Genomic DNA, 23,458 nt, shown 5'->3' on the forward strand with positions numbered 1-23,458 from the left:
ATTTCTTAGAGTTTTTTAAAATATGATTTTATTGATTTTTAGAGAGAGAGGAAATGAAAGGAATACAAACATCTGGACAAAAATCGTACACCTATGGATGAGGACAGTGGGGGGCAGGTAACGGCAGAGGGTGGGGTGGGAACTGGGTGGAGGGGAGTTATGGGGGGAAAAAAGAGGAACAACTGTAATAATCTGAACAATAAAGATTTATTAAAAAAAAAAAAAAGAATCATCAATGGTTGCCTCCTGCACGCCCCCTACTGGGGATTGAGTCTGTAATCTGGGCATGTGCCTTGACTGGGAATCCAACCAGCTACCTCTTGGTCCATGGGTTGACACTTCAACCACTGAGCCACACGGGTTGGGCTAGATTTTTTTAAGAAAACCTGAACAATGTTTTACAAAGAGTTGGAGGTATGATGCAAAAGACAATCAAGGAAAGACAGGCCAAGGAACTTACATAATGGGGTAACCAGCTCATCATTTTATTGCATCTTTGTCTCAATCCTAAGAGGTGAACATCAATACTCCTATTTTTAAAACGAGGAAACCGAATCTCAGAAAGATTAGGTAACATGCCCTGAATGCAAGTATCACAGGTACTAAATGGAACAAAGATTTCATCCCAAATTTCTTTCACTCAAGAGGCCCTATTCTAAAACATTCCTACTTCCCATCAAACATGGGCCACACAAAGAATGAAGTCTCTCCAAGCTTTCAACACCGAGCTCAGGGAAGTGAAACCAGAAACCCCAGGACAAGCTGACCAAGGAGTGAGGATGTAGTTAAAGTTACACAAGAACTGGGAAAAAATGTGATCAGCGGGTGGCAGAGCTATGGTGAACAATTCCAGGCAAAGGAGCAGGACCATGGGACTCAGAAACTATGAGTAAAGTCAAACATATTTTCATAACCGCACTTGGCAGTAGTGGAGGCACATTTAAAGACTTCCCACTTCCTTCCCTTTCCAATAGGCCAGTGGTCGGCAAACTGTGGCTCTCGAGCCACATGCGACTCTTTGGCCCCTTGAGTGTGGCTCTTCCACAAAATACCACGTGCAGGCGCGCACGTACAGTGCGAATGAAACTTCGTGGCCCATGAGCAGAAGTCGGTACTTTGTGGAAGAGCCATACTCAAGGGGCCAAAGAGCCGCATGTGGCTCTCGAGCCGCAGTTTGCCGACCACTGCAATAGGCCACCTGCAAGGGGCCTGATAGTCTGTGAATCAAAGTTATCAAAACTGTTGACAGCCTTGTGATAACCTTGTACTTAACTTAGGGTTCATAGAATTAAACTGACTGTTGCTTACTTTACAAAGAAATGCAACTATAAAACTGTGAGCAGGATGTTAATCATTATGGGGACAGTAGAGATAACACGAATCCATCAGACTTTAATCAGGAATTGTTTTTGGAAAATCACATGACTAGTTTTGCTATTAAAATCTTTGCATTAGAATTTCCAGTATTGAACTGGAGAGCTGATTGACAATTAACATAAACCAAACATAAAACTCAGGTTCTCATAACAGGTGGGAAAAGTTCTTTCCTACAGATGAACAAGCTATTCAAAAGTGTTTCACATGGATTTTTTTTAATATATTTTATTGATTTTTCACAGAGAGGAAGGGAGAGCGATAGAGAGTTAGAAACATCGATGAGAGAGAAACATCGATCAGCTGCCTCCTGCACATCTCCCACTGGGGATGTGCCTGCAACCCAGGTACATGCCCTTGACTGGAATCGAACCAGGGACCTTTCAGTCCGCAGGCCGACGCTCTATCCACAGAGCCAAACCGGTTTCGGCTCACATGGATTTTTTGATAGAGTGTTTACATGAATTTCAAATATGGTTAACATTTGACATTATTAAGGTGGTAGTTTCTGCTATAATAGGTATCTTATTGCATTCACTTGAATGTTTAATTATTCTTGGTAAACATCTACATTCAGGAAAATTATAATTACAGACACTTTTGATTATTCAATTAGATTACCTTGCCCTTGATTCTTATGTGAAGACTCTATATAAAGTAAATAATCATAGTTCTAGTAAAATAAAAAAGGGGGAGGGGGGACAACAGGCCCAAAATGGAGTCACTTGTGCTAAGTCCCATGTCAACAACCAAGACTTAATACCTAACCTCAATGCAGTTTTAACTTCTCCCAGAAATGCGACCTTTACCCAGTTAATCAGAAATGATCAGATCAACACTAGTGAGGTCATCTTTGGGAGAGATCCCTGCCTTTCCCTAAAGGAAGGTGACCTTGCCTGAAACAATGTGCAGAACTTTCTTGCCTCACCTTCTTTCTGATTATAAAAGCCTCCCATTCTGTTTGCTATATAGGATGCTGCTTAATTCATGGATGGTTAAATAAAGCCATTTAGATCTTCAAATTTACCCAGTTAAATTTTGTTTAACAGGATCTACCTGTCTGGGTTATAGTAAAGATTAAATAAGTCAGTGCTGGTAGAGCATGTCATATCTGAAAATCCATCCTATATTCACCCTCCTAAGCCTTATTACATTAATCATTTCTCTAATTCTAATATCAGCATGTACTGGTCATTCCTAAAGCCTCAAACCAATTTCAGCAGACCAAATGTGGAGACTTTCATAGCAGATAATGTGTCCTACCAGTTTCTAAAGGCTCCAGCCTACTAAGCCAAAGCATGTAAATAAAAGAACAAAACCTACAAGGAGATGAGAGGAATCACAGGTGGGTGCTTTATGACACAAGCAAAGACTCAGAACCAAAGCAAGAAAGAGCCACCTTTGCCACTAAATCCACATGAAACTCTTAACAGGATTTTTCAAAAGGGAGAAAATGCATAACAGCTAATTCATCCCCTGCAAGATAATGTGATGTGTTCAGCAAGGTGTTACTATGAAAAGAAAGGGTTGAAAGCTCAGCATTTAAAAATAAAAAGAAAGGATTTAATTTTGTAACACATGAGCAATTACAGTGCAATTCCTGTTAAAACAGAATTGCAGCTAAATGGGGCTATTTACCTGTTCAAATTACATACAAAACTGTCTTCAGTGGGATCATTAAAAGATGGTATGAGACCTTCTTTTTTAGAAAAAGCTTCTCAGACCTGCAGGTGTTTGCAAAGATTGGGTTTTAAGCTCTAATATATACGTAAACATATTACAATTGCAGAGGCTCTGTTGAGGCTAAATAAAAAAGCTGTCACTTTCTGAAAAGAACAATAAATAAATCACAGAGTTAAAATTCATGAAATAGGAAAGTATTTGGAACAGTATGGTAAACCATCAAAAATATAGATCATTTTAGAATAAATGCATTTTATGTTAATACTCAGAGATATATTTTTTAAAACTTGACATTTTCTTAAGCATCAATTTTAAGATTTATTGAGGTAATCAATTCAGTTTATGTCAAGTACTCATTTTCTTTCCATCAATCTAGATGCAGACTTAGGAAACTTAAGTCTGAAAAAGAAACTGTTGCCTAGGAAATAACATAAGAGAAAAGCTAGGTAAGCTTTGTTTGGGTGATGACATTTTAGATACAACACTAAAAGCAGGATCCATGAAAGGAAAAAAACTGATAAGTTAGTCTGCATTAAATGAAAACTTCTGCTCTGTGAAAGGCACTGTTAAGAAAATGAAAGAACAAGACAGACTGGGGGGAAAACATCTTTGTAAAACACATATGTGACAAAAGACTGGTATTCAAAATATACCAAGAACTCTTAAAACTCACAAATAAGAGAGTCAATTGAAAAGTGGGCAAAAGATCTGGACATTGCCCCAAAGAAGATGTATAGATGGCAGATAACCATATACAAAAGCTGCTCAACATCATATGTCATTAGGGAATTGCAAATTAAAACAACATACCAGCATCACATACCTATTAGAGCAGCTAAAATTGAAAAAATGACATCAACTGCTGGTGAGAATGTGGAGCAGCAGGAACTCTCATTCATTGCTGGTGGAAATGCAAAAGGTACCTCCAGTTTGGAAAATAGCTTGTCAGTTTCTTTCAAAAGTTAAAAAAAACAACAACGTCTTAACCACAAGATCTAGCAATTTCACTCCTTGGTATCTACCCAAATGAGATGAAACCTATGCCCCCACCAAAATTTGCACATGAGTGTTTTTTTGTGTTTTTTAAAAAATATATTCCATTGATTTTTTACAGAGAGGAAGGGAGAGAGATAGAGAGTTAGAAACATCGATGAGAGAGAAACATCGATCAGCTGCCTCCTGCACATCCCCCACTGGGGATGTGCCCGCAACCCAGGTACATGCCCTTGACCGGAATCGAACCTGGGACCTTTCAGTCCGCAGGCCGATGCTCTATCCACTGAGCCAAACCGGCTTTCGGCGCACATGAGTGTTTATAGCATGTTTACTCATAATTGCCAAAACTTGAAAGCAATCAGGATGTCCTTCAGCACTAGTTGATTGGAACATCTGCTCACAGACTGAAGGGTCCCAGGTTCAATTCTGATTAAGGGCAGGTATCTCCATTACAGGCTCCATCCCCAGGCCCCCAGTTAGGGCAAGTGCAGGAGGTAACCAATGGATATGTCTCTCTCACATCGATGTTTCTCTGTCTCTTCCCCTCCCTTCCACTCTTTCTAAAATATCAATGAAAATATACCCTCAGGTGAGGATTAGAGAGAGAGAGAGAGAGAGAGAGAGAGAGACAGACAGACTTCACTAGGTGCATGGACAAACAAACCGGTCATCATACAATGAAATATTAGCCAGCAACAAAGAGAAATGATTTTTCAAGCCAAGAAAGACAATAGAGTAACCTTAGTGCATATTGCTAAGTGAAAGAAGCTAGTCTGATGTGGCTGTGTACTGCTTGATTCCAACTATATAGCACTCTGGAAAATGCAAAGTTATGGAGACAGTAAAAAGATTGATGGTTGCCAGAGGTTAGAAAAGAGGAATGAGTGAATAGGTGGAGCCCAAGGGGTACTTAGGGCAGTAAAACTATTCTGTATGATACTATCATAGTGGATTCATATCATATGTATGTTAAAACCCCTAACATTGTAGAATACAACTGTAAATCCAAATGTAAAGTATGGCTTTAGTTAATAATGTATTATATTGGCTCATTGATTGTAACAAATGTACAACACTAATGCAAGATGTTAGTAAAAGGGGAAATGTGTGCTCCAGATGTTGGGGTGATTTGAGGGGCTATATTGAACTCTGTACTTTCCACGTCCTTTTTCATACCTCACACTGCTCCAAAAATAAAGTTTACTAATTAAAAAATAAAAAAGCAAGAGAAAGTAAATTGTTCTGAATTTCCTAAAGACAGATACTTTGCTGTTATCAGCGAACACTGACATACAGAAAAATAAATGCCACCTACTTTCTTACCCATAGTGTTAACACTCTTCAGGAAGTCAACAGGACAATGGAAATAGGGACTAGAAGTTAAATCAAGAAGGGGAAGGAGGAAGGAGGCCCTAAAGGAAAATGGTAGGGGACAAGTGGAATTTTTTCATTTTACCTCATTAGTTCCAAATATGTCAGGGTCTCAAGGAACTACAATTCTAACTTGTAAGTTGACAACAATTAAACAGAATGAGTTGACAATATTTCAATCCAATGCTTTCCCCCTGGTATGCCACAGTCCATTTTATAACAACCTGCCATCGTTAACTGCACCCTAGTCACCTGGAACCAACAGGGGAAAGTGACAGGCATATTGGCATTCAAGAGAAAACATAACACCTGGGAACTGGATACCTCACCCTGCCATGCCTGGGTCTGCCATAGGCTTCAAAACCCCTGGTTCTTGTCATTAAAAATGATCCTAGGGTTTTAACTCCAGAGCTTGAGCTAAACAAAGTCTTTTCCAAAGTTAATTCAAAATGTCAGCCATCAGATAAAAGTAACTGTGTAGTGGTCATTGCATTGTATGTGAAGGTAATGCTTTGAAGTTATGCTTTTCAGAAATTAGCAGGTTCTTTACAAATCTGGGTTTCAGACAACACATGAAATTCTCCTTTTTATCCTGATAATATACTTCCTGAGATGGCAACCCAAGGGACATGCAACTCACTTTTTAAAAAAACTCTTAAATGTTTTGGCACTTATCATCTTGAATAACAACCCCTGGTGTTCATTTTCACATAATTTTGCAAATGTGTATCACATAAAGAAAGAATGGTGCCAAAATGTCTTCCAGGTCTGTAAGTCACTCAATCATTCAGCACAAAGTTTTGAGGATTTTCTTGTCAAGAACAATTCTCATGCTAGGAGTTGGGCATACAACACTGCACCTGCCTTCACGGTGTCACAGACGGGGAAGAGGGGAGTGACATAACATCCTCCTCCTAATCATGTACCTTGTGATGGGAATTTGGACAGATAAGAACCAGTGTGTCCAGAACCCAGAGGACTGCACACTTCCCAAGGAGGACATACTTCCACAAGGAGTCATTTCCCAACGGAAGAAAATAAGGTAGTTGGACAAGAGAGACAAAATTCTTTCAGACAAAGGGAATTGTCTAAGTCTTAGACCATCCTTAGGTGCTAAGAAATCGAGGCATAAAAAGAAGCAAAGATTGAGGACTCAGGAAGATAGGTAGTTGCAGAGTAAAGGGGGACGACCCAAAGCCAGAGGCTTGGTTTTTTTAATGCTAAGCAGCTGAGATGTGTCCTGGCAGCCCAGGCCTAGGAGGCAACCAATTGATGTGTCTCTCTCACTGAGAAGGTTCTCTCTCCCTCCTTCCCCCTCTCTCTAAAAATCAATGGGAAAAATATTCTCAGGTGAGGATTAACAAAAACAAATAAATAAAATAAACAAACAAATAAACAAATAAGAAGCTGAGATGCTAAAGAGTTTTCAACAGAAGACTTACATTTCAGATTTACATTGACCAAGGAGATCTTAAAGTCTTAGCTTCACTAAACTTTAGATAGATTTTTTCCCCCTGACTATAGGCCCCTTCTTAACAAAGAAGACTTTCAATTGCATTTTTTTCTCTGTCCCCTGGGAGATGAAAATCTTCTCTTGCCAGTTTTAACACCCTGGAAAAGCTTTCTCAAATACCTGGGAGTCATCCCTTTGAAATGTGATCATTCTAGGAAGATAGTACCTCTAGATCAGGGGTTCTCAACCTGTGGGTCGCGACCCCTTTGGCAGTCAAACGACCCTTTCACACGGGTTGCCTAAGATTGGAAAACACATATATAATTACATATTGTTTTTGTGATTAATCACTATGCTTTAATTATGTTCAATTTGTAACAATGAAATTGGGGGTCACCACAACATGAGGAACTGTATTAAAGGGTCACAGCATTAGGAAGGTTGAGAACCACTGCTCTAGATTCTAGTCTCAATGGATGGGTAGGAACCTGACTAATTGTTGCTGATAGGTGACAATTAACAAACACAGATAGCCTAAATGCATTGACTAATCTCCCCACTAAAGTCCTGTACTACTTTTCTACTTAAAGAATCTCCCACCTGTTTTATAGCAGAGTTGAATTCACTTTCTCCTTCCTATTAAAAAGTCTTGAAAATATCTAGTGCAATTTTTCTATGACAACATTTTAGGCAAACCATTGGCAAAGATATGAATGACAAATTAATGGAAGACAAGGGGAATGGCAAGAAGATTAGTAAATGACATGAGTAATGGTGAAGTTTGGAATAAAGAAGTGGCAGTAAAGATAAGAAAGGAGGGGCATATCAGAGAGATATGAAGTCAAGAATCAGCTCTTTGGACTGCGAGAAGGGAAAGGAACAAGGGTGATTCAAAGTTGTTTAGAGTGGACATGGCAGTTACAATATTTTTCTAACTTACTTAAAAGTATAGTAAACTGAGGCCAGCTGAGCCAAAGCGAGAGTACAGAGAAACAAACCGGGGCAGGGGGGGTAGGGGGAGCAAGCAGGGAGGGAGAGACAGATTATAAAAATAATATAAAAGTGGCTCTTGTAATGATGGATGGCAAAGACCACTCACTTACAAATGCCTCATACACAGTTGATAACACACCTAAAAAGCTGAGAAGGTTTTCTGCATTAGAATGTTAGAATAATGATACAGGCAGAATTGGGAAAGACTAGTCTCAAGTCTGGAGAACCAAGAACAGAGGGAGGAAGGAGGAGGACAGGGAATGCCCCCCAGACATCCACCCAAAGCCTAGACTACAACACCACAGAAACAGGATCAGTTATAGATCCTTTTCTTTTCCTCTTTCCGGTCATCAGCATAAAGGATATAATAAACAGAAAAGCAGCGGTGAGAAGGAAAAATTAAAAAAAAAAAAAGGTGTTAAAGCAGTCTACTGGACAAAGATAAAAGGAGTCAGATAGAGAATACATCCCAATCATGGCTAACATGTTTAAAACTGCATGAGTTTTCTTTGTTCCTACTTCTAATGAATTCATGTATTACCAGTGACAAATCAGGGGAAAGTATGGGCAAAGGCCCAATACCCTTTTCTAATAAATAATAGAAACCAAAGGTCCGGATCAAATAGTTCTATGAAATGTCAACATCTTCCAACTTAATATGAAAGTTTACTGACGATGATGCAAATTTCTATTTTCAATGGACGTTTTCCATTTCAATGCAGATTCCTAATGTCACAAGCAGTGAAATTCTAGGACAACCAAATGACTTGGAAAATTCCTTGGAGTTCATTCCCAGTGTTGAATGTGACAGAAGCTTTCTACTGTGAGGTTCTAGAATGTACTTGATGACAGGCATTGGAAAACAATATAATTTTTTTCCAGGTACATTTATCAGGAAGGTGATGTTTGCAAAACCCTAGATCCAGGGCAGAACCACCACTGAAAATATCCTGCAATTGCCCTAGTATTTGGAAGGGAGATAACAAATACATTTCTGTGACACTGGAATCTTGGCTATTCGGCCTGGCCAGCCAAATAAATGTGAAAGGCAAATGAAACATTATGCATCCAAAAGCAAAGATTTGTAACTGTACCCAAAGCGTAGTTAATGCTCAATAGGATGGTTAGAGGCACTGGTTCAAGTCTCTCACACAATTTCAAAACCGTACTGTCCATTACATTGTATTATGACGGGCAAGGTCACCAACAGTGAGATGCTGGGCACGCATTAGTCATGCAGCTCTGAATTTCTGAGTTGACTGGATACATGTTGAAAATTAATGACAGAAATATTTCCAAAAATCTGCTGAAGGAGCCTAAGTCTCTATCTGGAAGCAAAAAGGATAAACAAATTATGCTCTGACAGCTGCGATTTAGAGATGTGAAATCGGGCAGTTTTAAGTAAACACACCCCTGGCATCTGACAACCTAGGGAATGCTCTAATTCTGCTTATCAGTGACTCCGGGCGAGTGGCGTGAATCATCGACTCAGGAAACGCACTAAGTATTAAAAAAGAGTGCTTTCCACCATCTGAACTATGAAAGGCCTGTAGCTTTTACCCATGTAACTAGCAAATAAAATTGTGCTTCTGAATCAATCTGCAAAGAGGTTATTTTCGGACCAGCGCATATTTTTGTCCTTGGGACTATTCAGTTAATATCTTTCCCAATAAATTGAAAGAATGTGTAGAAATATCCATCTTACTGAAGATCTGGAGTTATTTCTGACTATAGTGTTAGATTTGAAATATCCTGAAATTTAGATAGCCTTGCATTTATTTATTTATTTTATTGATTTGAGAGAGAAGAGGGGAGCGATGGAGGGAAGAAAGTAGAAAGAAAGAGAGAGAGAGAAAAAAACTTTGATTTGTTGTTTCACTACTTATTTATGCATTCATTGGTTGATTCTTGTATGTGCCCTGACTGGGGATCGAACCCACAACCTTGGCATGTCAGGATGATGCTCTAAGCAACTGAGCTACCCAGCCAGGCTTAGATTGCCTTGCATTTCGGTTTCCAATTTGAGTTACTTACATTCCAAATGGAGAATATTTGGCTTGACAATAGTTCCTGCCAAAAAGAACTTTTAAGAAAAGGTTAGTGTTCACATGCCCTAGCCGGTTTGTCTCAGTGAATAGATAAAGTGTCGGCCTGCAGACTAAAGGGTCCCAGGTTTGATACCAGCCTGGGTTGAGGACTCAATCTGCCTCAGTAGGAGGTGTGCAGGAGGCAGCCAATCAATGATTCTCATCATTGATGTTTCTATCTCTATCCCTCTCCCTTCCTCTCTGAAATCAATAAAAATCTATTTTAAAAAGAACAGGTCAGTGTTCACATTTTAGGTTTTCCTTTCTTAGCTAATTCTGACACATCTAAAGAAAGTAATTACTTTATATTCATATTTTATGACTTTGGGATAGTAGGGAGATCAGGTCAAAAGATACAGAGATGAACTTGGAGGCTAGTGATCATTTGAGTCTAATCCCTACCACCTAGAACAGTGCTGGCTACATAGTAGGTCCTCAATAAATAGTTGTTAGTGAAGAAGTGGATGGATGGTCTCAAGGATTTTGGTGTGAGGGTGGTTCCTTCCTGGCCTTAGTTAAAATATCAGGTGCTGAGTTCCATAGACAAGATGGTGCTTTTGGAACTGAAGTGCCCCACCCACATCCATGATGGCACTGAGACACCCATCCCGTCACCTGCTGGCAGTGCTGGCTCTGCCGATAGCTCACAGCTTCCCTCTCCAGAAACAAGGCTTCCTCACTCAAGGTGTGCTCCCTCCCAGGGCACAACCTGACCTGCATCTAATACTCCTTGCCTCACTGGGACAACTCTACATGGCCATCCCAGACCCAAATGTCCCTATGGGCATCTGCAGTTACTGCTTATGGTGGTCCCTTCCCTCGTTGTTTGTTTCTTTACAGGAATATCGCCAACAGTCTTCCCAATGTAGCTCTTCCACAAGTTCCAAGTCTGCCTCTTCATCTTCCACAGATTCCTACTTTCCTCCCTCTTCACAGCTGTTGTCTCCTCTTAGAGACTCTCCAATAAATCTGCTACATGCAAAACTCAAAAGTGTCAGGAGAAACCCAACCAATAACAAGAACTATGATCCCAAATTTTTTTGAAAAACACATTTCCATAAATGCAGAGCTATGTCTTTACAGAAACAAGGGGGAGTACTAAAAAGCATACTGGATTAGGAGAGAGAAGACGTCATAGCTGTATGACCCGATGTGAGGGCATCTAAGTGCTCCTGTGATAAAGCATGCGATAGTGTATATGCAAGTCTTCTGTGAACCCTGAAGCACAACGCAAATGCCAGGTGTTATTATTTATTAACTATGATAATGAGTGATCATTAACACAGTGCATTCAAATGTACCACTTTTATATAAGACTCTTAGAAGAAAGACTTAAAGAGAAAGCTAACTACTATTTGAGTGGACATCCCCAAGCTATCAACCTGGAAAGGGAACAAGATGGAATAGGTTGGTTATATCATCAGGGAAATTGGTCATCATTGTGTATGTGCGTGTACATAGAATGAACCAATGAAAAGGAAAAATAATCCTTCAGGAAGAGACTTAAGAATATACCTGTAGTTGATTGTTCTCATTACCAAGGACTAAGTTTTAACAATAAAATGATCGAACATCATTATCAACACTTTAGGCTCATTTCCTTGTCGGAGACCTGACATTAGCATCTAACACAGCACAGTGCTGAAAGCTCTTCTTATCTTCTTATAAACGAAGCATGACTTTAGATCATAAACAGAATTAGACAACAAAGGAATTTATATTAAAAACAAGATCATCTTTCAGCCTACTATTCCCCCTGGCATCTGAATCTTTGAAGTTAGAACACAGAAGAGTGCACTCATTTATAAGTCAAGACCCCCAGGCCCTGAGGCGTCGTTCTATGTGCTGATGGAAGCTAATGAATTCGGTGATTCATATCTAAAGTGCTGCTCAGCAAGTCTTTAAATATGGCCACTCCTTGTCTTGCTCTTTAAATTGACTTTCAAACTCTCTCCCTCTTTCTGAACAGTGATACTTCCCCCCCTTCCTACTGTTAGCTAGTAGGCTTCCTTCTTATTTCACTGAGTAAAGTAATCAGAATACAACTTCTGCTTCTTCTTAGTCCCATCTACTGCCTCTGTACCCCTCGGCTGCCTTCCTTCCTTGTACTCTGGAAATCGCTGTGCACAATCCCATCTCCACCTACTCAGGGACACTGCTCCTGCAGTTAGCCCTCTGGCTCCTGAATCATCAGATTAACATCTTAAAGCAGCAATGGAGGGGTGTGAGGGGAGGGATTTCTTCCTCTGCTTCCATTTGCATATGAACCCACTCTTCACCTGCATTTTTTCACTGTACAACCTTTCATGAGGTTACTAATAACCACCCTCTACCCAAATCCAATGATGCATTCTTAGTGTGCATCTTATGCCACCTCTCCGGAGCATCTGACAGTTGTCACCCCTTTTGTAAAACATTTTTATTCTCTTGGCTTTCAATCAACAAGCTCCCCTGTGTGTTTTTTCCTATCTCACTGTATGTAGAGTCCTCTACATCTCCCCTAGCTCTGTTTACCACGTTTTTGAGGCCAAAACCTCAGAGGGAGGCATCCTCAAATCACCTCTTCTCTTACAGAGTACAGCTAATCCACCATCTGATCCTACCAGCATTATCTCCAAAACAGATCCAGAATCCATCTGTTTCTGCCAACTCCCTCAACTTCTCTCCCTTAGAATATCATGTTAGCTTTGTATATGGTGTCCCCATTGCCCTCTTTGCAACCCAACCATCAATTCTCCATTCAGAATCTAGAATAATTCATAAGAAATGCAGGCATGTTATTACACATCTTTTAAAATAATTCAATACCTTCTCATAACACTCCAAATAAAATCTCAAGCCCTCTCCATGGTCTGTCTACAAGCCCATCTATGTGCTGGTCCTTTCCTACAACTTCAAAATCAGTTCCACCCCAGCTGCAACCAATCAGGTTCCAGCCACATAAACTTCCACGGATTCTGTCATCCCAGGGCCTTGGCACCTACTGTTCCCTCTCTCTGGGGACACTCTTCCCCTAGAAATCCACATGTGCACTTATTCTTTACTTTTAGGCCTCTACTTATATGTCAACTCTTCAGAAAGTCCCTCCTGATAGCCTTATCAAAGCTGGAATTCCTGGCTGGTTTGCACAGTGGTTAGAGTATCGGTCCATGGACCGAAGGGTCTTGGGTTTGATTCCTGGTCAAGGGCAGGTACCTGGGTTGCAGGTTCAATCCCTGGTCCCAGTCGTGGCACATGCAGGAGGCAACCAGCTGATGTGCCTCTCTCACATTGATATTTCTCTCTCTTTCTCCCCACCCCTTTTTGCTCCCCCTTTCATTTTCTCTAAAAATCAATGAAAAAATATGTCAAACCTCAGAAGAAGCCAGGGGAGCGGGGAGTGGGGGTGGGAAGAGATCAACCAATGAACTTCTGTGCATATATGCATAATACATGGGCAAAGGCAACAGAGTGGTGAAGGCCTGGGGTGGGGGACAAAGGCAGGCTAGAAGAGGTCGATGGAGGGCAAAGGGGGCATATGTAATACTTTCAACAATAAAGATTATATATATATATCCTCCAGTGAGGATTTTTAAAAAAGCTAGAATCCTTTGTCACTCTTTTGTTCTGTTTCCTTGTTATATTATTATATTATTTCTTTGTCTGCCTCTCCCACTGGAATTAATATAAGCTCTATGAGCGTGGGGACACTCCAGGGCCCCCATCACTTGAACAGTTCCAGAACTATGGCCAGTGGTCAGTGAATATTAGTTGAATTTATTATTTATTTCAGGGTAGAGAGAGATCCAAAAACAGAAACATGTTCAACAAACCAGAGTAAAGTAAATTAAGACCAAGTCAGTTAAGTACAAAAAGGCATTTTAAATGAGATTGTGAAAGATTTAAAAACAAAATTACTATTAAAGGTATTTTATATAAAAAAATAAGAACTACTATATGGAGGAAATAGAGAACATAGTGATTAAATAAGTGTTCAGAATGCCAGGCCCTTGGATGACTTTCTTAAGTTTTCTGTGCCTCAGTTGCTCAATATGTAAAGTAGTACCTATGCCGGAACCGGTTTGGCTCAGTGGATAGAGCTTCGGCCTGCGGACTGAAAGGTCCCAGGTTCGATTCCGGTCAAGGGCATGTACCTGGGTTGCAGACACATCCCCAGTAGGGGATGTGCAGGAGGCAGCTGATCGATGTTTCTCTCTCATCGATGTTTCTAACTCTCTATCTCTCTCCCTTCCTCTCTGTGAAAAAAATCAATAAAATATATTAAAAAAATAAAAAAATAAAGTAGTACCTATAACACAGAGATGTTGGGAGAATTAAATTACATGACATGTGTAGGAAGGTTAAGAATTTCCTAGCTCACAGTGATAGTACAATATGTGTTAACTATTATTATTATTATTATTATTATTATTATATTTTTAATAAAAACAAATATAGGATATATACATGATAGAGAAGAACAGTAAAATAAACTAATCACAAAATTCTGGGTAAACGTTGCCTCTTAAACATAGGAATAAACATAAACACACCAGCAAAAGGATGGACAGTGCCTTCTGAGGACAGATTGATATCACTTAACTCAGATTTCAAAATGGAATGCTGACCTCTACCAAACAGAGGCCTAGTCTCTCCTGCACAGCATGGTTGTCAACTTGTTAAATGAGGGGGAAAAATTCAACTGCAGATGAAGCCATTGAAAGAAAAAAAAAAATCAGTGTTTCTAGCAAACTCAGTGTGTTCCAAATGCTTGCACTCATTTATAATGAGTGATGCTCGAGTTTTAAAAACTTTCCTAAGGAAACATGTCAAGAACAAAATTTTAAATTCTATATAATTCCTATAGGCCTAAGGATTTACTATAATGTAGTATGTCCTTAGGAAAGAACTAACTTAACCACTGCATTAAGCAGATAAGGCAACTGAAGCCTAAAGAGGATAAATGCATTACCAAGGTCATATAACTAATTAGAGGTCAGATTAGCTCTTCTCATTCTTGCATATATATTCCATCCCTTCCTTTAGCTATTTAAATGATATATGCTAGGAAAACAGGTACTTAGTGTTTCTATAGCTCTATTACAGTCCTTGTCACATGATAAAAATGCTCCAGCAAATCAGGTATTATTTTTGTTCGGGGATTTTTGATTTTTCACCACTGTTTGCTCAGAGTGAGCACTCAATAAATACATATTGATTAAATAATATTGATGTCATCCTTCCATGCCTACCTAGCATCTGGTATGGTATCTAGCATAGAACTGATGTAAATACATAGCCTTCGAAAGCATGGATGCATCAATGAGCAGATAACTCCACCATTTTGGCATATTTATGGAATTCAATTGAATTCAAATATGGAAACTGAAAACAATGGAAAATCCAGTGATCCACCCCCCACCCCACCCCCCAGTGTGAAGATGGGTTTGACTTAGTGACTCACTCACAAAGAACAGCATAGGGAAAAGGAAAAATTGTACTGATACAGTGGAGAAACCTAGCAAATACAACCATAACCAAGTGATCAGGAATGTCATCACCAGGGATGTCATGTGGAGATCAGGGAACCCCTGATAAGATGGGACAACAAGGGAACTATACTTCTGCAGTATTCTTAGCAGGAACCCATAGCTCTAGTCTAATTAAAAGTAAAACAACAGAGAAAGCCAGATTAGGGGATATTCTACAGGATACCTGGCCAGTATCCCTCAAGACCATCAAGGTCATGAGAAAGAAAAAAAAAAACAAAGGAAAAACTGAGCAAGTGTCCCAGGCGAGAGAACGTTAGAAGACATGCCAGCCCAATGCAATGTGATGTCCTGGACTGGATTCTGGAATACAAAGTCCAGAGTTTAGTTAATTGTAATAAAGCAACATCACTTTCACTGGCAAAGGTACCATCATAATATAAAATGCTGAACCACAGGGAAGCTGGGTGAGGAATATAGTATAACCCTGAATAGTATCTTTGCCACTCTTTTGTAAACCTGTAAATATTCCAAAACAAAAAGGTTTTCTTTTAAGAAATTGGGTGATGCATACCAGATGATGCAATTATGAGACTGTATTACAACTTAAGAAAGGGAATTTGCAGATATCTGGCCAAATCACCAAATATGAGCTTTCAGTGTTTACATGTTTCATAGGTTTAAACATCTTGCCACCATGGCAGCCTCTTGTACTAGTCAACACAGGAGAAGTAAATTGAATGATTAATTGTGTTCTGTTCCCACATTCTTTCTGTGATATTTTTTACAGTGTTTTCAATTCTATTTTGGAATGTGAGAAAGTGATTCGGTGGGTGGTGGTGGGTGCACTTTGAAGTGTAGAAGAGGTCAGCTGCTCTGAGCCTGGCTTTTTGGACCTGAGATTAAGGAACAGTGTGACAGTAGCAACAGCAGCCACAACAGTCCTCGCTACCATTTTTGGAGAGCATGCTAATGTGCCAGATGTTGCACCAGGGGTTTCACATACAAGATTGCATTTAACTCTCAGCACTCTATGAGGTTACAATTATATTCTCATTTTAGAGATGAGATATTTGGTGATCAGAGAAATTACTTTGGCAAGGTCGTGAGATTCAAACACACACATTTCCAACTCTTCTACTAAGTCAGTAAACAAAAGACAGGAACATTCCATTACAATATCATTAGTCTATACCACAGAATCATATACTGAGATTATATATTATCTATTATACATTATATATTACATATTATAAATATCCAGATAATATCCATTATACTGAGATAATGTATATAAAAGGGTTGTTGCATGTAATATTTGCTATAAAGCAAATGTTAGTCCCCTCCTACTTTTATAGGCTACATCTGCTTTCAATTAGTTCTAAACTGGTTTTTGCTTTTGTGTTTTAAGCCCTAGACTTGTATGAATTATCATAGCAGCTCAAAAGTGCAGAGTAAGCTAATGCCAGAAGTAAAGTTTAGTTTATGTGGAATAGAGTTAAATCTTGGTCAGTATCAAGTTATTCGAGATATAAGAAATAGGTCATATATCAATGAAACTCTTTTCAAGTTAGAAATATAACGGATTTCCTTTAAAAATTTTTAAAAAATTAAATGTATTGGAGTGACATTAATTAATAGGATCATATAGGTTTCAAGTGTACACGTCTACGATACATGATCTATATATAATTACTACATCCCACCCGAAGTCAAAAGGGGTGGGGTTGTAAAGAACAAAGGGGGCCAAATAGATGGCGATGGAAGATAACAGATTTTCAAAAGCGATTATCCTTTGTCTAGACTACATCAGGGAAAGGAAAGAATCTCCATACACCCCCTAAACTTTTTTATTTCTAACAACTAATCTAATAATAAAACAATAAAATTGACACAAGGCTGAATTAACAGGACAAAAACAATTTAATATGTATGCATGAGCAGTTACAATATGATCACAAAATGAAGCTCAGAGAAATCACTGAATCAGAAGCTTTTTATGATTTTTAGACAAACAATACATTTGTGAAGAATTGACAGGACAAAAAGTTAGTGTCTGTCAGAAAGTTATCTAAGCAAGGGTTGGGTATTGATTAGTGAGGAACCTGAACACTTTGGGCTTGGGTAGTAAATTAATAAAGAAGCAACCAGGTTTGTTTATACAGACTCTTTGGCTCTGGGTTCTTTAAATCTAATGATAAGAGAAATCTCTGCCTCCAGGTCCAAAAGAGGGCCTTTAACGTGGGAGATTTATGTTCTACTTTTAGGGGCACAGAGAGGTCAGTGTTGTTCTTGCACTGGCTGTTTCTTAAGTAAGCAACATTAATTCAAAATAATCAATATGCTATTGTGGGATACTTTAGGGCCTGCTGGGACTCCAACAATTATATAATGATGTGCTTTATTGTGGACTTCTTTATATACTTTATTCAGATTATAAGAGTGAGTCTCTGCTGTCATTATATTATAAATTTACTTTAGGAAAATTTTTAAAAATATGGTCACTTTCTTTTTATGTTCTACCTTTTAAGTTGAATAAATTTGCCACCCTTGGACAGTATAACCATTATCTCAGGGTTAATAATTCATAAACCCTGTGAATAAGGCTCAAATTGCTTTACCTAAGTCTAAAATTTACCAGCAAAAGCTGAGGGAGGGACTGGCAAAGACTAACCTTTTCGTGCTATCATTTTAGCGTGAATGCCCCCAGGTAAGTAGGAGCCAAATGAAAGGAGAATGAAATGTATCTGAAATAGCTCAGTCATCCTTTTATATGCTGAAACAAGCCAGGCTACTAAAAGGACTGCAGTCCTGCAATCACCGAGGAGTCCTTCCTTACAGAGGAAAGCAGGGCTTTGTTAGACAACAAACATTCGATTTGTAATGTAATATAAATAATGATGCAGACACATGAGCAAGATTCTATTAAACAGTGATGGCAAACAGCCTGTGATGCCTGGATCAATCGCTTGCTATATCATCAAGAAAGGGAACTAATTTTTAAGCCAAGTAATGCAGTACTGCTCTAGTTCAGACTGTGAATGTGGACAATAAATAAATGATCTAAGAGGATTCATTCCCTTTTTTCTTCTGGGATGCAGGTCAGTGGATTCCTAGACTCCTTTTATCTGGGTGTGTTCTACGAATTTCATTTAATTAATGCTTGTAAAATAAGATATCTACTTTGGCATGTATGTCACCGATGGACTTGAACTGGTGTTTGCCTTTATACTCAACTTGACCTCTGCCAGCCTTCCCATGAACCTGTGGTCAGTTTCAAGTTGAACCCAAGCAAAACAGGGTTAGAAACAAGTAAAAACCCCAAAGGACAAACTTTCCTGTACAACCACAGGTTAGAAGTGTCATCACCATATATTAAAAGCAGAATGCCTGAGTTGGCCATCTTTACTTCTAATTAATATATTATAATCTTTAAACCCAAATCTTTAAAATGAGATAAATCCTTGATTCCCTCTTTGAGTGTTTCTTTGTGCTTTGGGTCTCAAAGACACTTCTGAATTTGTTGGATTTATATGTATACCAAGTCACCTCCCACAATTTGATATATGAAGTTTCCTCACACAGAAATTGTATCACATTAAGATATGATGAGCAAAGCACCTGCTTCAAGAAGTATCATCTTCTTGTGAAACTCAGATCACAACTACCTCTGGCAATGATGGACAGATAATGGATAGAATAGACAGAACAGATCATTGAAATGCACAGAGAAGCCGAAACCGGTTTGGCTCAGTGGATAGAGCGTTGGCCTGCGGACTCAAGGGTCCCGGGTTCGATTCCAGTCAAGGGCACGTACCTGGGTTGCGGGCACATCCCCAGTGGGAGATGTGCAGGAGGCAGCTGATCGATGTTTCTCTCTCATCGATGTTTCTAACTCTCTATCTCTCTCCCTTTCTCTCTGTAAAAAATCAATAAAATATATTTAAAAAAAAAAAAAGAAAAAAGAAATGCACAGAGAAGCCCACTCCCAACTGACTAGCTTCAGAGTTGATGGTAAGCTGCAAAATAGTACAAACTTGAGATCCATTCTCTCTTTTTATTTTTCAAGAATTGTACTCTATTTGCTTGACTTGAGAAAGAATAAAAACACTATTCTTTACAATTAGTTATCTCTGAAAGCCAGTTTCATTTACATTGTAACTAAACCTCCCATTTCAAACATATATATCCACCACATTATGGGTTAAATTAGATTTTGTGCTGATCTGTCACTTGTAATCTCATTTACATTAGAAAATGTAATCTCTCATTGACAGAGGGGAGTAATTTGGGGAATGTGCCCTCCTCAACCTCCAACTTTCCTACCAAAGGAAATGCGGGTGAAGGACAGAGTGGGAGAAACTAACCAGTATCGACATAGAAAAGAGCCAAGAGGACGGAGGAAGCTGAAGCAGCAGAGAGAACTGAGAAGGCAATAATTTCACACAGAATTCCCTAGTAGGTGACTGGGCTACCATGGAAATGGGTCCTTACTCATCGCCACCTCCAGATGCAAAAGTCCCTGCACCCACTCTTGAGAGTGTCCCTGAATTCCAGGATTTCCATCCACCAAATCCCACTCCAAATCACAGGTTCAGGAACAAGAGCTTGGAAGGCATTCTCTCAGGGATGCAGCCCTACTCCACCCCTGCCAGTTTTAACTATTTGCGTCTTCTACAACTCCAGGCAGGTTCACGCTTGGAGCCAGTTTGGAGTTTTAGTTCAAAAACCTCTGGTTTTGTACAAAATGCCTTTTTCTCTATTAGCATCCCTGCTGTATCCTTGGACACTGGACCCGATCTTCTCTGACTTTAATTGCAATTGACTACTGACCCCCATAATTATGGGGGAGGGCATAATAGTGACTAGAATGTAAAAAAGTGCCCAATAAGTACCGAGGGACATATGTAGTGAATACAAATTAGTTCTCTATTTCAAGAAATATTTAGAAAATGTGAACATAGAGAAATAATTCATATATTGACTCAATTTAAGATTCTGGAAACAGTGACACATCCTCAAGGAATCACTTTATCATGACATTGAATGTGACTTGGGCCTTGTTTTAACATCATACAATCACATAACAGCTAGAAGTGCTGGATGTGTCCTCACTGATAACTGTCATGAAGAACAAGGACAGTCCTCGATGATGCCAGCTTCCAGGAAGACACCTATGCTAGATGTTACTCTACCATGTGGTGTCACCACCTTTCTGCTTTCTCATTTTAGATAAAAACAAAGACTTCAAGTGGTTAATAAACCAACTGGTCCTAACTTGGCATCTTGAGCAGGAAAATTTTATTCCATGTTCCTGTTCCATTTTCTTCAGCCCACCTATCATCATTTGGAGTTGCCTGTTACTTCCCTTCCCTTCATTTCTCTAACCATGGTTTTCAGATCCGAGATGAATCTATCCATCGAACCAAGGAAGATCAAGAAGATGAAGATAGACAGATCACAGGAAATCAATGAAGCACTTCCAACTTACAAGCTTCCCGGAGTTTCTCTTTGTCATAGTGGAACCCTTCGTAGTCTTGCAAACTGATTTTGTTCACGCGGATCCTCAGGCGGTCTGGGATAGACTGGGGACTGCAAAACAAGAACCGCATAGTCAGACCAAAATGAGAGAGTGGGACTGGGAGTCGTATGCAGCCGGGGGGACTACATGGGATCCTGTCTTCGTGCTTAGAAGAGAAAGTTCACAGTCAAACAGAACTGTGGGCTCTTACAGACTATAGCAATGACCTAGAGAACACTTCCCCAGAACCACAAGTTTCTGAAATTTAGGTTAAAAACATGGAAATAAGCCAGAAAGCTTCTGGAGACCACTCATATCATATTTGCTATTAACTTGGTAAAAATTCTAAGATCACGTGTTTAGTTCCACAATAAATTACATGCAATGAATCTGAAACAGTGAATAGTGAGTAGAGTGATAAAGAAATATTCTAGGCAAATATGCCATAACAGCCAAACGTGCCAGCTTGACCCTTATGAGAGACAGGAAAACTATAAAAAGCGAGTTAATGATCCCCAAAAGCACAGGAACGAGACTGAAATAGCTCTACACACCTCAATAGTCTCTGAGAGCAACTCTTGGTCAAAACATATCACAGTGAACACTGCCTGTGAGGGAGCCTCTGAGCATCGCAAAATAAAACTCAAAATTAAAAATGTGCACCAAGTACCTTCCTTAGGAAGGGAATGAAGTATGCATTTCGTTTTCAAAGAATTCAATCCATTCTAGTTCATGATATTAAACAATAAAGGGGGTAGTACCGAACTCTCCAAAGCAGCCTGTTCATCTTCACAGACTTCACCTGGATTCCTTGAATGTTCTTAAGTAATATTTTCAAAATAGTTTAATTAGGGGTATTAGTTGAGTGAATCAATTTAGTTTTCATCATCACCATTATGAATCGATATATTTCTTTAAAATATTAATAAAACACAATCCCCTGAATATTATACTTAAATTTCATTCGTTCAGAAAATTTTCTCAAATAAAGGATTACTTCTTCTTTCTTATATTATGGGATAAAAGTCACCATTGACTAAAGTAAAAAGAAGAGCATTACTCCTTCATTCATTTTGACAAAGGAAGGAAGGAGGGAAGGGAAGGGAAGGGAAGGAAAAGGAAGGGAAGGGAAGGGAAGAGAAGGGAAGGGAAGGGAAGGGAAGGGAAGGGAAGGGAAGGGAAGGGAAGGGAAGGGAAGGGAAGGGAAGGCAAGGGAAGGGAAGGGAAGGGAAGGGAAGGGAAGAAGGAAAGATAAAGGGAAGGAAGGAGAGAAGGAGGTAGGAGAGGAGAGGAAAGAAAGAAAAACGGAAAGGATGGATGGAAGGAAGAAATGATACTTTTAAAAAATTGTCAGAATACTGCTACTCCTGCCTCAAACAAACACACACACACACACACACACACACGCACGCACGCGCACGCACGCGCGCATGAGTGTATTTAATTTCATTACAACTCTGTTAGAGGTAGAGGAAAAATAATTTAATCTAATTCTCTTGTCTAAAACCACATTTTAGGGCAAAGTATAGTTAACTCCCTCCATATAGACTCCCACTCTACTCATCCCCAAAGTAAAACACATACTCCCATGTATAGATATATGTGTACATCCATACATAGTTCTCTCCCCAAAACACACACACATACACACACATTTATATATAAGTGCATGAATTCTAAAGAGAGATGGTGAACAGATAAAAATGTCTATAGTTTACTGAATTAAAAATTAAGCCTACTAGTATACTAAACCATAAGATGGGTGTTTCTGCAGGGAAGTTGAGAAGCCAGATTTAACAGCTGCATTGGTCATTCAGACAAAGCGTGTTTGCTGGGTGTCCAGTTTGTATTAGGCATTGTGCTGGACATTGACAGGAAACTGACATAAATACTTAAGTATTTAAAGAGGTATAGTTTGACAGCAGCTTTGTAAATTAGTGGGATACACTTTAAATATCATGCATACCCACATCACCAGTTATAGATAGGAAACCTAAGGTTCAGAAAGATAAAGTGAATTCATGGTCACATAGCTACTAAGTGGCAGAGCTGGGAGCAGAGCCTTGGACTTTTCACTCAATGGTTTCATGTTCCTTATATTATATGATGCCAAGAATCCCATGGATTTGACAGCAAAGCCTAGAGCCTGGATTCATGGAATCAGATGAGCTCAGTGATGTGCTCACAGTCTTTTCTTTATCAATCGACAACCAATGGGGGTGGTTTAGTAAACTGGTACATTCAAACAAGAGAATGCTGGGCAAATATTACATGATTGTGTAGATCTACATTTATCTAGGGAAACGTCTGACAACAACATACTGGTAAGTGAAAAAAGTCATGGGAAATTATACATGGGGGAATCTCCTTCATGTACACTGTGGAACCTTGGAGTTTGTATATGTAGAGAAATGTCTGGAGAAAATGTTCAATGAGCTGGTCCCAAGTGGTCATCTCCACGTGATGGGATTTGGCAATTATTTTACATTAAGTGTCATCATTTTTAGAAAAA

At 39.2% G+C, this 23,458-nt stretch overlaps 1 protein-coding gene across 4 annotated transcripts in view; it reads right to left on the reverse strand.

Moving 5' to 3' along the window:
* The window catches only part of DGKI (diacylglycerol kinase iota), a 410,881-nt gene that overhangs the window by 93,243 nt on the left and 294,180 nt on the right, over positions 1-23,458 (reverse strand). For all 4 annotated transcript variants that reach the window (XM_070423975.1, XM_070423977.1, XM_070423979.1 and 1 more), the window contains one exon: positions 20,917-21,017. In XM_070423975.1, the coding sequence (XP_070280076.1) occupies positions 20,917-21,017 (101 nt within the window). The remainder of the gene's footprint in view (positions 1-20,916; positions 21,018-23,458) is intronic.

This window comes from Myotis yumanensis, unplaced genomic scaffold (assembly GCF_028538775.1).
Source record: "Myotis yumanensis isolate MYYU_CA2020_CCGP unplaced genomic scaffold, mMyoYum1.0.hap1 SCAF_9, whole genome shotgun sequence".
NCBI lineage: Eukaryota > Metazoa > Chordata > Mammalia > Chiroptera > Vespertilionidae > Myotis > Myotis yumanensis.